The 13,686-nt window shown below is 46.7% G+C and overlaps 1 protein-coding gene across 8 annotated transcripts in view; it reads right to left on the bottom strand.

Annotated features, from left to right (window-relative positions):
* LOC139051497 (vinexin-like) overlaps positions 1 to 13,686 on the bottom strand; it is a 647,850-nt gene that overhangs the window by 469,423 nt on the left and 164,741 nt on the right. For all 8 annotated transcript variants that reach the window (XM_070528475.1, XM_070528476.1, XM_070528474.1 and 5 more), the window contains one exon: positions 8,812 to 8,952. In XM_070528475.1, coding sequence (XP_070384576.1) covers positions 8,812 to 8,952 — 141 coding nt within the window. The remainder of the gene's footprint in view (positions 1 to 8,811; positions 8,953 to 13,686) is intronic.

The raw sequence follows: 13,686 nt of genomic DNA, 5'->3' as shown, positions 1-13,686 counted from the left end.
GTTCCTGAAAGACACTGTTGTAATAGTAGGCCGACAGCGACACGACCGACCGACCGACGACCGTGGGTTGTGACAGTGTGACGTGGATCCGAAGCGACTTCGAACGACGCCGACTAATCCAACCTCCCCAATGGGTTCCGCCGGGCTCAGTGCGATCGTCTGCTAAAACAGCCAACCGAATCACGATTACCGCAACGTCTGTGCTTGTTGTATGTGTATGTTGTTGTGCTCAAAACAAATGGAAACATGTTTACGAGCTCCGAAGTCTGGACAATCAACACTCGCCTATCGCCGATGTTGTTTACGTTACGCGTAGGCCTAGCGCGTCCATCGAGTTCGTAACTGGCGAGTGAACGAACTCACCTGAGAAACTCTGTCGAAGGAAATGAATTTTCAGTACCGTTTGGTGCTGCAGTGATTTAAAATATGGCACTCCTGACTTCGTGTAATGTGTGATGTGGTGAATGAACCGTGTGGAAGTTGGGTTGGTCAACCGCGGCGTGTTTCGTGTGGTGTCGGTTGACTCAAGTTTAACGGGCAACTCTGCGCTGTTTCCAGTGGAAAACATAACTTGCGAAAGCGAAAGACACTAGTAGCCGAACAAGTGGAAGTACTTACATAATCAGCCGTGCCGCCTGTTTCAGCTGACACTGCGCCCTTCTATTCGGCATGTGAATCCAGTCCAGTACAAGTTCACTGTACTCATTCACTCACTTCTTTCTAGTGCGTCCATCTTTTGGGCTAGTTGGGCATAAATCGCTCGTGTAGCAATCAAGAACACTGACGCACTGAAGCATACGTGACAACGCAGTCATGTTGGAGTCAGTGTGTCCTTATTGTTGAGCACTGCAAAAAGAAATTATCTGTTTGCAACGTGTGCCCTGTGTGCAGTGCATAGCAGGACCTGCATCATGCAAGACCTATGCATGTAGCAGCGTATACCACGATTGCTTCGATGCCCACTTCAGAAGCAGCAAGTACTGAGTCAATGAAACTGTAATTGATTTTTTATCTCGCTTTTTGCTTATGGAAACTGTAAATGGTGTGAGTGCATTGTGGGGAAGGTGAAAAGGTGTCATTAGTGTTATGTGCAGTCAGTATGCTTAAACTCCTGGAATCCCTTCAGCTTCTACTAAAATGTTTCTTGCTGCGATACTAGAAAATGTAGTCAGGACAAAGATCTACTCAAAACCAAGTTACTAATGCATCTGCACAGAATGTGTTTGATTAACAAGTTAACGCTTCCACAACAACAATATGCCGATGCACAGCATATGTGCTTACAATAAATACATTCCGTAAAGGTGAATGACTGGGCCTACAATATCAAACTTTGTAGTATAGCACCGTAAAAAGTCCTGCCATGCGTATCCGCCACAACGAAACTGCTGCACGTCCAACCTTCTTCCTTCGAGGCACTTCTATAAAAACTGTTCCGGCCCTTCCCATTTTGGGTGTAGCATTTAGTTGTTCTCTCAACTTTTCCGCATATGTCACCAGCACTGTATGTAAGCACCGGCCCATTCTTGGGTTTGTGTCCCGTGTCTCCCTTCCCTGATGACCTAAGGTTTTCCGAGCACTCTGCACTTCTATCATTCTGTCACGACTTGAGTACTGCTCATCAGTATAGTTCTTGTACCAAACTCGCGACGCTAACAAATTTTAGCTTGTTCAGCGCCGGACAATACACACCCTTTACTCCCGTCTTTTCGGTTGTCACAAGCTCATGCCAGCCTTCGAGGATTGCCCCAAACCCCTAAAGTAGCATACCCTGCAATACCAACGCAACATTGCACTAGTCTATACTGCAGGGTGTTTGACGACTCTCTGGACAGCACTAATCTTTCTTCAGTTCGTCTGAACAAGTGGTCAGCACAGCCTGAGCCCTCATCACGCCTCTATGGCCCGACACCACAACTCCATGATTATATCTGGCATGCAGAGCTTTCTCTCCACCCCCCTGGCGATTTGGATTCTCCTTCCTTGGAACCAGACTGAATTGGCACTCCTGTGTGTTGTGCACCTGTCGAATGTGTGCGTGTGTGCTGTGCTGTGTTATTGAGCAAGTGTGTGTGCACGTGGAGGGGAAGGAAGTGTCTTCTGCATCCTGCAAATTCCTGCTCTAGATGGCTGGTTATCAGATGCTCTAACATACAGGCATCAGCCTTCTTTTTAGTCTAGTGTGCCAAGAGACCACTAAGGTTATTATTATTATTATTATTATTATTATTATTATTATTATTATTATTATTAGAATCATCACTTTGACCATATTGATTGTGTTGAAGCCAGCGTGACACATAATTCAAAATATTTCTGGAGCTTTGTGGGCTCTCTCTTCTAAAAAGAGTGCCAAAGATGTACGTCTTCTTCATGAAAATAGTGGTGTTGTCTCGAACACTGCTGATGCCTTTGCAGAACATTTCTGTTTGCTATGTGGTGTGAAATATGCTTCAAGTAACCTTCCTTCTCAGTCTGGCGCAGTGTATGCTAACAGTCAATGAAAACCTCGTTTCCAAGTATATGAAGTGCTTTAAACTTTGCCTTAAACTTTCCCTTTCTTGTGGTGTTGATGGCATTTCCTCCACAGAGCTTAACCCTTTGAGACGCTGTCTACACAATTGGACACAGCAGGAGCTTACATCAATAGCAAAAGCACTGATGAAAGTAATGGTATTTAAAATGTGTTTCATACATCTTGAAACACTTATTATTGGAACTGTGCTGCAATTTTGAATAACATGCAGAATGTTTTAACAAAATGAGTGGGAAGGTAGACGGCTGGGTGTTGTTACTCTGTCAGTATGTTGTATGTAGCGGGTTCACTTCTTTCATTGTTTTTTACAATGTCGTGCACCAGGCATAATTGTCAAGTGGCTGGATAAGTACTTTTCAAGCTTTTCAAAACACGAAATAGTACATGCTTTCATATTTTGTGTTCCTTTAGTGAGTTTTCGCATGGAGTCGAAATTTTGTAAACTTGACAAAACATGCTAAACAATTGAAAATCCTTAATATTTGCTGCAGCTGCATACTTTCTACGATCTTGAGGATGCAAGAGATGTGGTGAAAGCAACTTTTCAATCAACGGGATAAAGTGGTGTCTGAAAGGGTTAAGACGTATGGAAGAATACTTGTTCCTCGTTCTCACAAGCATCTTCAATAGTTCCCTAAAGCCTAGTACCTTTTCTAGCACTCGGAAGGTAGCATGAACATTGCCCATGCAGAAATCAGGTGCTAGATGTGCATTTACTAACTGCCGACCTATACCTATCCTCTTCAGTGCGTCAGGTGTTTGAATCTATATGGGATTCCTCGCTTTCTGTTAGTGCTAGGAGCATTTCAATAAATGAACAGCATGACTTTGTGGGCCGACAACTTAAAACTATTTCAGACTGTCAACAGTGTTCACCACTGCATCGACTTCCAAAAAGACATTTTTTCACTCTCAAACTGGTGCAGAAACAATATGTACTCTTAGATGCTTCCAACACTATGGCATTAAGTTATATGCACGAAACGCACCATGTGAAAGTTTGATACACCCTACGTGATGCTCCACTCCTTAGCGTCGATGAAATGAAAGATCTTGGTGTGTACTTCGACAAAATTCTAAGCATCTCTTCACATAGATAATTACACAAGATGCCCTTCACGCTCTTGGAATTGCATGCCGTATATTGCATGATTTCCACTCACCTGTTGTGTTTCTGAAATTCTGCTGTGTGCCTCCAACTACTAGAGTATGCCTCTGTAGGAAGGGGGTGCAATGAGCAAATCTAATTCTGACCTCATTGAACGCATCCAGAATAAATTGATGTCTATCTTCAACACCACTTTTGCCATTCTGGCGACCACAGTTGAGCCACAGTTGAGCCTGTCAAGTGAGAAATCTTGTATTGGATGCTTAGTGATCGTGATGGTATAACCACTACGCTGGTGGAGCTGGTCTGAGTGGAAGAACCATCCGTATATATTGACACGTGTACTGATTTTTATCGGGCAACCACGTTTAGCCGCCTAACAAATGTTATCGTGCCGCGCAGGACGCGCCTGCATGTAAAAGAAGTTTCTGGCATGTTATCGATGGTTCCCTCCAATGTCTTTCACTGCAACATGAGTAATCTGATTGCATGTATGCGCGACGCGAATAGTGCAGAACTTTGTGGAAGGCACGCGGGTCCCATCGGTTAATCTGCAACATTCCACGACTGATCTATAAAAGCCGACACGCTTGACCCGCTGATCAGATTTTCGACGATCGCCGACTGTGTTCGCCGCTATCGTTGTGCTTTAAGTGTAGCCTGTTTTGTGGGCACAGGTTCGCCCAATAAGAGCTAGTTTTGTCTTTCACAGTACCCCTACTGTGTTCTTTAACGTCACTACCACGTGACAATATGTGGACTTGATCAAAGTAGAAAGTGTGGAAACAATCCAGAGCTGCTTGCTTCAAGGCCAAGGTAGGCAGGACGGTCTTCTTTCTTATCCCTGGAACCGTAAGACGCACTTGAGGTTGTTTTAAACACCACAAAGCTGAGGTTGAACTTGCTGAGGGTGCGAAGCCCGATGGTAAGGAGGCACGATGGATGCTGACCTTGTGGAGAAGGACGCCTGTGGTCGTCGTTCTGGCATGAATTAAGAAAGTGCAATAATATGCTATGTGTCTGATCATATGCATTGTGCTATTAATTTCTTCTGAGTTTTAATAATGGCTGGCTACTGTATGCAGTGTATGCAGTGCCTCGCAGAACAAATTGAATATATCTTTCCCAGTCAAATCACCATAGCAGGCTGAAAACAATAAACTGCAATTTTTCTTTTTGTGGTGACGAAGTGTATAAATTGTGAAAATAACCTGTTTATATATTTCTTATACTATGCAAATGAGCTGCTCCCATACATTCGAATAAGTGCTTCAATAGTACGACTTGGCAAAGGGCAACGAAAGACTCCTATTAAAACCCTCCAATTCTCAAGCTTCTATTATCTGACGGTATGTCATTTCATTAATGTAAAGAAAGGCAAACTTGATATGTGGAAACCAGTTACAATAGAACATGGCCCTTACACTGTGAACATGTTTTGTAGCAATGCACTCAATGTGAAGGCCTCCGGGTGCGGTGTTGATGCATCAAAACAATCTAGAATAATAAAGGTGCTCATGGGCTAGATTTGGCAGAATCAAGAATTGGGAGGAGACAAGATACGAATTACATAAATTTTAGCTATTCTAGTTTTTTTTTGTGAGTGCTACAGGTGTTTCAATTCTGCTTTGCTGATTTTCTCAGAACCCACTTTTTCACGTTTCTCTCATGCACCGACAAGCATAATTATATTGACACGGATGCTTTATCTGTATCCGGTTACCGTATTTCACCGGTTAAAAAATGTTAAACGTTATCGCTCGGTGCAGGGTGCGCCTGAACGTGTCGGAAGTTTCGCGAATGTTATCGATCGTTCTGTCTGTTGTCGACGAACCTTGCTAATCTGATTGCATACGCGGCACGAATTGTGCTGTAGTTTCTGGAAGGTGCGCGGGCACCAGCGAATAGGCTGTAACTTTCGATGACTGACGTATGCAAACCGACGCGCTTGACCCGCAGATGAGATTTTCTACGATTGCCGATATTGCTCGCCGCTATCGTTGCGATTGAGCCTGCACTATTTATTTACCGTCACTACTACGTGGCAATATTTCCAACACCGATTTTTTTCAGTTATACATTGCACGCCTAATTCTTACATAGTTGGCTGTGCAATAAGCTACCAAAAAATGAAATGGTACAACAGTTTTTGATATATGGCATCGTCGTGCAGGTGTTTGCAAAGCGATCTTGCAGACAGACGACGCGCGAGCGCTGATGTCGATATTTTTCACACTATTTTTACTTCAAAAATAAAAACAAGCTGTTGCGGCAGGTGTATATTCATTATTCAAACGTGTTTTTTATATCTAAAAGCGCATACAGATCATTAACTTATTGTTTCAAGCTTAGTTTACAGCAGGCTGTTTTAGGCCGGACTTTGACGGATGAAGACGGAATAGTCCAGCAACAGTGCGCCGCAGCCGAGGAGCGAGCTTCGGCGCGCGTCTCCAGTGGTTGCGCGCCCTTTCCCTCCAGCCGAAGCGAAGCGACGCGTTCGCTTGCCAGCGCGCGCCGAAGCATTCGGTGCGTGCCAGTGGTTGGGGCATTAGACTGTGCTTATATCCACATGCAGGTGAGCGGCGTTATGTACGTGGAAAAGAAAAATTGATGATGATCACAGATTAATGGTTTCGTTTTACTTTTAAGGGTGCTAAAAGAGCGTTTCTTTTTTCGTTTACACCCCCTACTAAACCAATATAGAACCAATGTATACTCATAATACCACACGTTAAGGGTGTGTGCGAGAGAAAAAAAAAACCAATAAAGAATATTGGCATTCATAAAAGCGCAGAATGACTGTTCTCAAATCTGCATCCGTTGTTGCACCGTTAAGCACTCCATATGCAGGGTGTGTACGTGGACCCTATAAGGAGGGTGTTCCTACGTCAATTATCGGGTTCAGTTGTGTTGAAATCTGTCTCCGCCTTCAAAGGGGCTAAGGACAGGTTCCAAGTGTAACGAACGTCTTTTCTGCGATGACATGCAACACGCGCTCTGATGCAAGATTTCTTATCAGACAAGCAGGTTGATAGTACTAGCAGGCATATACAAATACGAGTATCATAAGAGCAATACCGTGTCTATAACTGGCAGCCCGCTAACTTCGTGACTAATCCTTTCACTACTACATCTTGCCATCGAGGCCATATCGCAACGCGCACAGCACGAGCACAGCCGCTATCGTGCAGCTTGTACTTGCGCGCCGATGAAAGGGCGTTCGCGTCGATCCGTGCCAGTCGCACGTTCGGCGTTACTTGCCGCAAACGTGTAATAACTCGCTTTACGGAGGAAAGGAATTTGCAAGCCTGTGAGAGTTCGTGGCACAGGTGCGAACGGGCCTATCGAGAGCTGAAGGAGCACGCAGCAGCGGAAATTTAATCCTATTTACTTACACTGCAATAAAGAGGGGGAAAACACGATTATTAAGGCGGAAGCCTTTAATGGCTCATTGTCAAGGTCATCTGCTGTTAGCAGAAACTGTCACAGCTTTCCGTCCTCCTCATTGGTCTCCTCTGTGTCATGACATCACCGTCGCTAAGTGCAGGTATGTGCCTCCTGATTGGCTCGCGTGCGTGACGTCACTGTCGTCAAGTGCGGGTGTTGGGGTGGTTCGGCGCCGCGCGGGATCACTCATCACATGGGCACGCGTGGCGGCCGTGTGTTCGACGGTGCGCCCTGACGTCACTGTCGTCAGGCGCTTGAGGTGGCCTCCGGATTGGGCGCTGTGTGGCCTGACGTCACTGTAGCGAGGCGCGCGTGGCGACCGTCTGCTTGGGTGTGGTGTGGCGGCGGCGGTGGCGGCAGTTTGCGCTATCGTGTGGGTGGCACGGCCTAGTCACGGGTGGCACGGCCTAGTCAGGCAAATGTTTTGCCTTTAGCCGTGTCCCCTAAGACAATCTGTTCATTGTCTTAAATAAATCAATAAAGAAAGAAAGAAAGAAAGGATGCCTCGCCTGGCCAAACCAGTGTCTCCCAACACGCTACGTGCGGCAGCCGCTGAACGCAAGCGGCGCTCAAGAGAGGCTGGGCATATACGTCGCATGCATCAGGGCGGCGAGGCACGTCCGACACCACAGAGTCCAGGGACGCGACGGGCCAACGCAAGAGAGGCAATGCGTTTGTAGCGACTCGCTGCATCTCCGGGTACCAAGGCAAATGAATCTCGGAAGCGCCGTGACCGCCATCTTGCTGCGGCAAGCCGAGGAAGTAGAAGTCAATCGAGCGAAGTGGATGATGAGGATGGCCAACTACACCCCGACACCGACATGGAAGACGCGTCTCCTCCTGATTCACAAACGGCGCTGCAATATTTCCAGGCCACCATAAACTACTTTAACAGACACTTCGTCCAGAACAAGTTGCAGGCATTTAATAAAAAAAAACATTCACATAACATTTTACGAGTTGTGTGTTTCCATGGTGTTTCCGACGCAACAAATGGCCATTACAATCGTGTCAGGCTTCCGCCATTTCACACTTTAGTCTCGACAAAGTGTCTTGCATTTTTTTCACTGAAGCTCGTGCACATTTCTCCGCAATGCTTAACTGAAGCACCTGTGCTATAAATACCTGCGTTAGCCACCAACACAACTCAGCAACCGCAATTTTTAATGTGCAAGCTGCAGCTGTGAAACGGACAAAGGTAACGGGTACAGACCGTGTCGCCGCTGATTTGCTGGGAAACAAACGACAGACTGTGTCGAACGACGTTCCTTCGATGGCCCATTATCAGAACAGTTGTGCAGAGCGTGATAAGCCTGCCTCATGGGCATCCTTTTTCCGCCTGAAGTAGCCACGAAGGAAAGTTCAACTAACCGGATAAGTTAACCCCAACGAGGCATATATTTATATATACAGCATGAGCACCATAACCTTGCGCTTCAGTGGCTGGAGTCTCCGGTGACCTTAGTGTCTCCTCCTAGAGACACCAGCCTACACACGACAGTCTCAGTAGTGTCTATAGCACCACTTTAGTGTGTGTTTGTACGTCGCGTGTGCTATGCGCAAATAAGTAATTTCGCGTATCACCACCACCAATAGCATACCAGACGCATACGGCGAGGCAAACGACCTCTCGTTGCCCGTAAAATGCTCTCTTACTCTATTACGTAAGACCCGCGCGTCCTGCATTGACGGCGGACGCTGCTGCTGAGCCGCGACTCACCGCCGGGCTTCGCCGGCTTGTCCCGCTGCTCGTGCGGCTGCTCGGCGGTGGGCGTGTCCCGGGCTCCGTCGGGGCTCTTGGGCGTCGTCTGGATCACGATGGTGCTCGCGTTCTCCGAGGGCGGCTGCGTGTCGTGCGCGCCTGCGCACCACCGGGAAAGCAACAACGTTTGAGGGATTGTTCCAACAAGTTTGTTCGTCCTTTACAACAGAATGAAAAGGCGATGGAAGATCTACGTATTTCATGATCCCATGTAAAAGAAGTAATAATCATGTCCATACTGTACAAGATTTTCAAAAATTGCAATGGTCTCTGCACAACACCGTGGTCTTGTTTTTTTGCTCCACTCATTGCGATCAGCAGTTATGAGCGATAAACTCCTCGTAAGTAAAATTACTTTATTACCTTTATCCGAAAAAAAACAGCAACCCGTTACATGGGACACCCATAACCTGCAACTTAAAATTCATATTTGCGATCCATTTTTTATTCTTGTTCCCAATTAATGGTACTTGCCCAGTACGAGGGATTGGTAAAGAAGATGGTAGTGACCGGGAAAAACTATATATATATTGCCACATCGTAGTGACGATGAAGAATACAGTAGTACAAACTGTGAATCACCGACGAACTCTTTACTGGGTGAACTTGTGCTTTGAGAAAAAAAAAAAACACCAAGCAACTTACACTCAACGATAGCGGCGAGCACAGTAGGCGATTGTGACAAATCCACAGGGAAATCTGCTGAAGTGCGAACCAAATGCGTCGGCTATTTATACACGACTCACTGAACCTTCCAGCGTAATCGCTGGTGCTCGCGGAAGTTCCAAGTGACCTTATGCGGCTTTACGTTCCGAAACCACGATCCGATCATGAGGCCTGCCGCAGTGGGGGACTCCGGAAATTTGGGCCACTTGGAGTTCTTTAACGTGCACCTAAATATAAGTACACGGGTGTTCTCGCATTTCGCCCTCATCGAAACGCTGCCGCCGTGGCCGGGATTCAATCCCTCGACCTCGTGCTTAGCAGCCCAACACCATAGCCACTGAGTAACTACGGCAGGTGAGTTTCAGAATGTACAGCACTTATGTCGTTGTGCGTGCAACCAGATTGCGCAAACCTGAGCGACAACATAACAGATAGAACCAGTGATAACATTCGAGAAACTCCGGATAATAAAGGGGCGTTTTGCGCTGGACGATAACTTTCAATGTTTGTTAGCCGATGAAATGCCGTCCCTGGATAAATAAGTATGCGTGTCAATACGTACATAGGAAGAAGTCTGGATCGGTATTCATAATATGCGCTTACACTAGAATTGTTCGTAAGAGCGACTCCTAGCCAATCGGGATGTTAGACATTATTGGCGAAGGCCACCGGCCTATTGCAAAGAGCCCTTACGACCGAAAGGCCAGCCTCGTGAATTCGGCTCCTGGGATTGCATCCACAATGCTTTTGGTTTGTAAGTGATAATTTCCATTGGCCTACGCCAATAATACATCGGCCTTCGCCAATAATATGATGATTGGTTGGAATTTGCTCTTACGAAAAATTCTTGCGTAAGGGCGTAGCGGGCCCTGCACTTGCTATCCTGCCGCGTAATCTTCCACTTGTCGCGGCTTAGCCAGAGTGCCTGCGCAACTTTTCGGGGGGCACGTAATCGGATCCCCGCGCCGCTTGCTCGAAGGAAGGAAGGAGAAAACTTGTTCTCAACCTAGTAACTGCTTATGGCAATAAAGGTGAACGAGCGCACACAGGTGGTATAGAGGTAAAGCACACGCAGGAACAGGAACGCGTGAAGATGTTCGAGTAGCGCTGTGCATGGTGGCTTCGTGATCTTCATGTGTCACTGTTCTTGCGTGTGCTATACTTATAGGCAATCCTGAACTACCAACATGTCAATATCGCTACACTGGTTGATTAAATACAGGCATCTGCCAGTGCACGGACAGCTGAATGTGCACCAAGCAGCAAGCTGTTGTGCCCTATACTGAAATACGTCTTCGGTCAGTGACGCTAGCTATGTTTGTTACAGTCACTGCAACGAACCACCATGCTACGGCAATAAAAGTATCCGGTAAAGACACTTAAGGCTGCTTGCGAGTGGGAATGCGAAAGCGCTATGGTCCCTTCAGCGAAAAGTTTTTTTTTTCCCGCGCGTTCCTTGTCCGCGCAAGCTCTCGCTTGCGTTCTAACTGCACCTCCGTAAGGCTAAATAAAAACGCGCCAAGCCTCTCACGCGCTCGCTTGCCCGCGACGACTTCATAGCTCGAATGATCGCTTAGCGCAGTTCAGTGAACATTAATGGTTTTCATTTTATGCACTCATGATGTCGCGCCACTTTCTCCCCACTGGCTGTGCCGTCACGTGTCCAAAAACGAACGCACACGTTTAGCCAGCTGTGACGTGACGTGTGCAATGAAGCACCTTTCGTCAACTGGAACCGTGGAGCTGCTTTGACATCGGGGAAGAGTGCTCGTCTCGCACCCAGACCGAATTTTATGACATTTTCTTTTCAAAGGAATTAATCTGCTGTGTTTACAGCATAGAGTTTTATACAATAATTGTTAACAGGAACCTTCCTGAGAAATATGACGCCAATCGAGCATTTCTCGAAGTGTTCTTACTCTTCGTGCCGTCGACCATCCTTGGTACCATCTTTCGGTCATGCAGGCCGACTACGCCGATGATTTTCGCGTATTGAGTAAAAAAAAAATTAATTATGAGGTTTTACGCGCCAAAACCACTTTCTGATTATGAGGCACGCCGTAGTGGAGGACTCCGGAAATTTGGACCACCTCGGGTTCTTTAACGTGCACCTAAATCTAAGCACACGGGTGTTTTCGCCCCCATCGAAATGCGGCCGCCGAGGCCGGGATTCGATCACGCGACCTCGTGCTCAGGAGCCCAACACCATAGCCACTGAGCAACCACAGCGGGTGTAATGAGTCATACAATACTTTCGCATTAAAAAAAATAATTCGCCGACAATTACGATACTCCCGAATACGAATTTTGGGCGCAGCTGTTTAGCTGCTTTGAATTCGCGATATATTGCGGCAAATAACGTGATTTTGAACGACAGGGTCCTCTCGGCGGCCGCGCTGAGCCTCTGCTTGGGCATCCAGTTTAGCAGCAGCGGCAGACGAAGCATTTCCATTGGTTAATTGCGTCGCCCATTGTTCAGAAAGAAAGCATGAACACTGTCGTCCTTTATGAAAGGGAACACGCGAGCGCGTGGTCTGCGCTCTGCGGCGGCTCCCTACAGCGCCATCAACCGACAGCTAAAGAAAGCACGTCCACTTTTGGCGTCATCTATAGTCAAACAAAATAACGAGTCATGGCCGGTGGACAAGCGCTGCTAGATTATGCTCCCTCTCCGCTCGCGCAGCGGGCGATGGCTGTAGCGCGTCGTCTGCTGCCAACAAATCTAACGTGGTGAGCGAGCACGGTCGAAACGTAGACGCTCTCGGCTTACGGCAGTTGCGCTTCGCCTAAGCTATATAGGTGAGAGCAATGCACTCAGGGGAAGGTTTGGTTGTTGTTTGCTTTTTCGAAAGTGAATCACTGAACGCCGCGGTAATGTTCCTTCGAGGCAGAAACCCACTTACCCGGAAAGTACTGGTCTGTCGACAGAAAAAGTTCTCTGTCGTTTAGTATATCTGCGCTTGATGCTATAACGCCATGCACAATCAAAGCGCCCTGACCGTGATGACAGCGAGGAGATGTTGCTACTTAAGAAACTTGAAGAAAAAAAAATTAATGTATTTGTAAAAAGTATTTATTGTTGTATTATTAATGTAAAAGTAGCTAGCACAAAATGCAAAAACAGATATCAATACATTTATTGACAAAAAATATACGTAAATTTTTCTTTTGTGTTGAGCACCAAAACAAAAAATAAACAAAAAGCAGAAATATGTTGTTTCGACGCACTTCTCCGTACCTCGTGCCGTCCCCATTTGCTGCGCCGACAGCTGCCATTCTTGAGGGTCGCGAGTTATACAAGGCGGCCGTTAGTGATCTGTTGCTTCTAAGCCGCTCCCACTCCTCCTTTATGGCACCCCAAAGGTCGTCGGCCGACAGTTCGTGCACAGACCGAGCCGCCAGCGCAGTTTTGAAAAGGTCCCACACGTTCTCAATAATGTTAAGGTCTGGCGACTGGGGGTTGAATAATTAGATTACTTAGAGAGTTGATTACACGATCCTCGAAAAAGCTTGTCACCCTTCGGTATGTGTGGACGTGCGAGCTGTCTTGCAGGTAGATGCAATCGCCTTCTGGGAAGGGCCCATTGAGCAAGTAGGGCGCCATCACGTCGTCTAGGATTGAGCAGTAGGCGGCTGACGTGAATCTTTCCTCTATGCGGACTAGTGGACCAAGCCCTTTTTTGGTCACGAGGCCCCACACGCACACTGCTAAACGTCCACTTGCAGCCACTCGCTGAAGGTATTCTGGTCTGTAACTGCAGAAAAGTATCATCAGATCAAGCATTGACACCAAACCAAGTCACTCCACTTATCTCGAATACCCTTCCTTTACGCCAACCATGCGGTATTCCGCTGTGCTGCATGGCGCGCGCATTTATCGCCGGCTGTTCATGTCTACGTTTTGTACTGTTGTAGGTTTTTATTCACTTTCCTATTTCTTTCAAGTTGTTTTGATATTTTCTATTCTCGCATATTGAAACAACAATTGGGCTGGTGGTGTGCCTCTGTTTGTGGCAGTTGCCAGCCTACTGCCCCCTCTTCCGTGTCTATATTTTCAGCATGTGCTAAAGTATTTTTAAATGCGAACTAATGCTGATGAGGGTAATCATATTAGTAATAATAGAGAACACGACTACACTTGAACGCTGTTAAACGTAATCTAACACT

The sequence above is a fragment of the Dermacentor albipictus genome, unplaced genomic scaffold (assembly GCF_038994185.2).
Source record: "Dermacentor albipictus isolate Rhodes 1998 colony unplaced genomic scaffold, USDA_Dalb.pri_finalv2 scaffold_12, whole genome shotgun sequence".
In the NCBI taxonomy this organism is placed as follows: Eukaryota; Metazoa; Arthropoda; class Arachnida; order Ixodida; family Ixodidae; genus Dermacentor; species Dermacentor albipictus.
The sequence above is the reverse complement of the archived record's forward strand: the minus strand, read 5'-3'. Positions and strand labels throughout refer to the sequence as shown.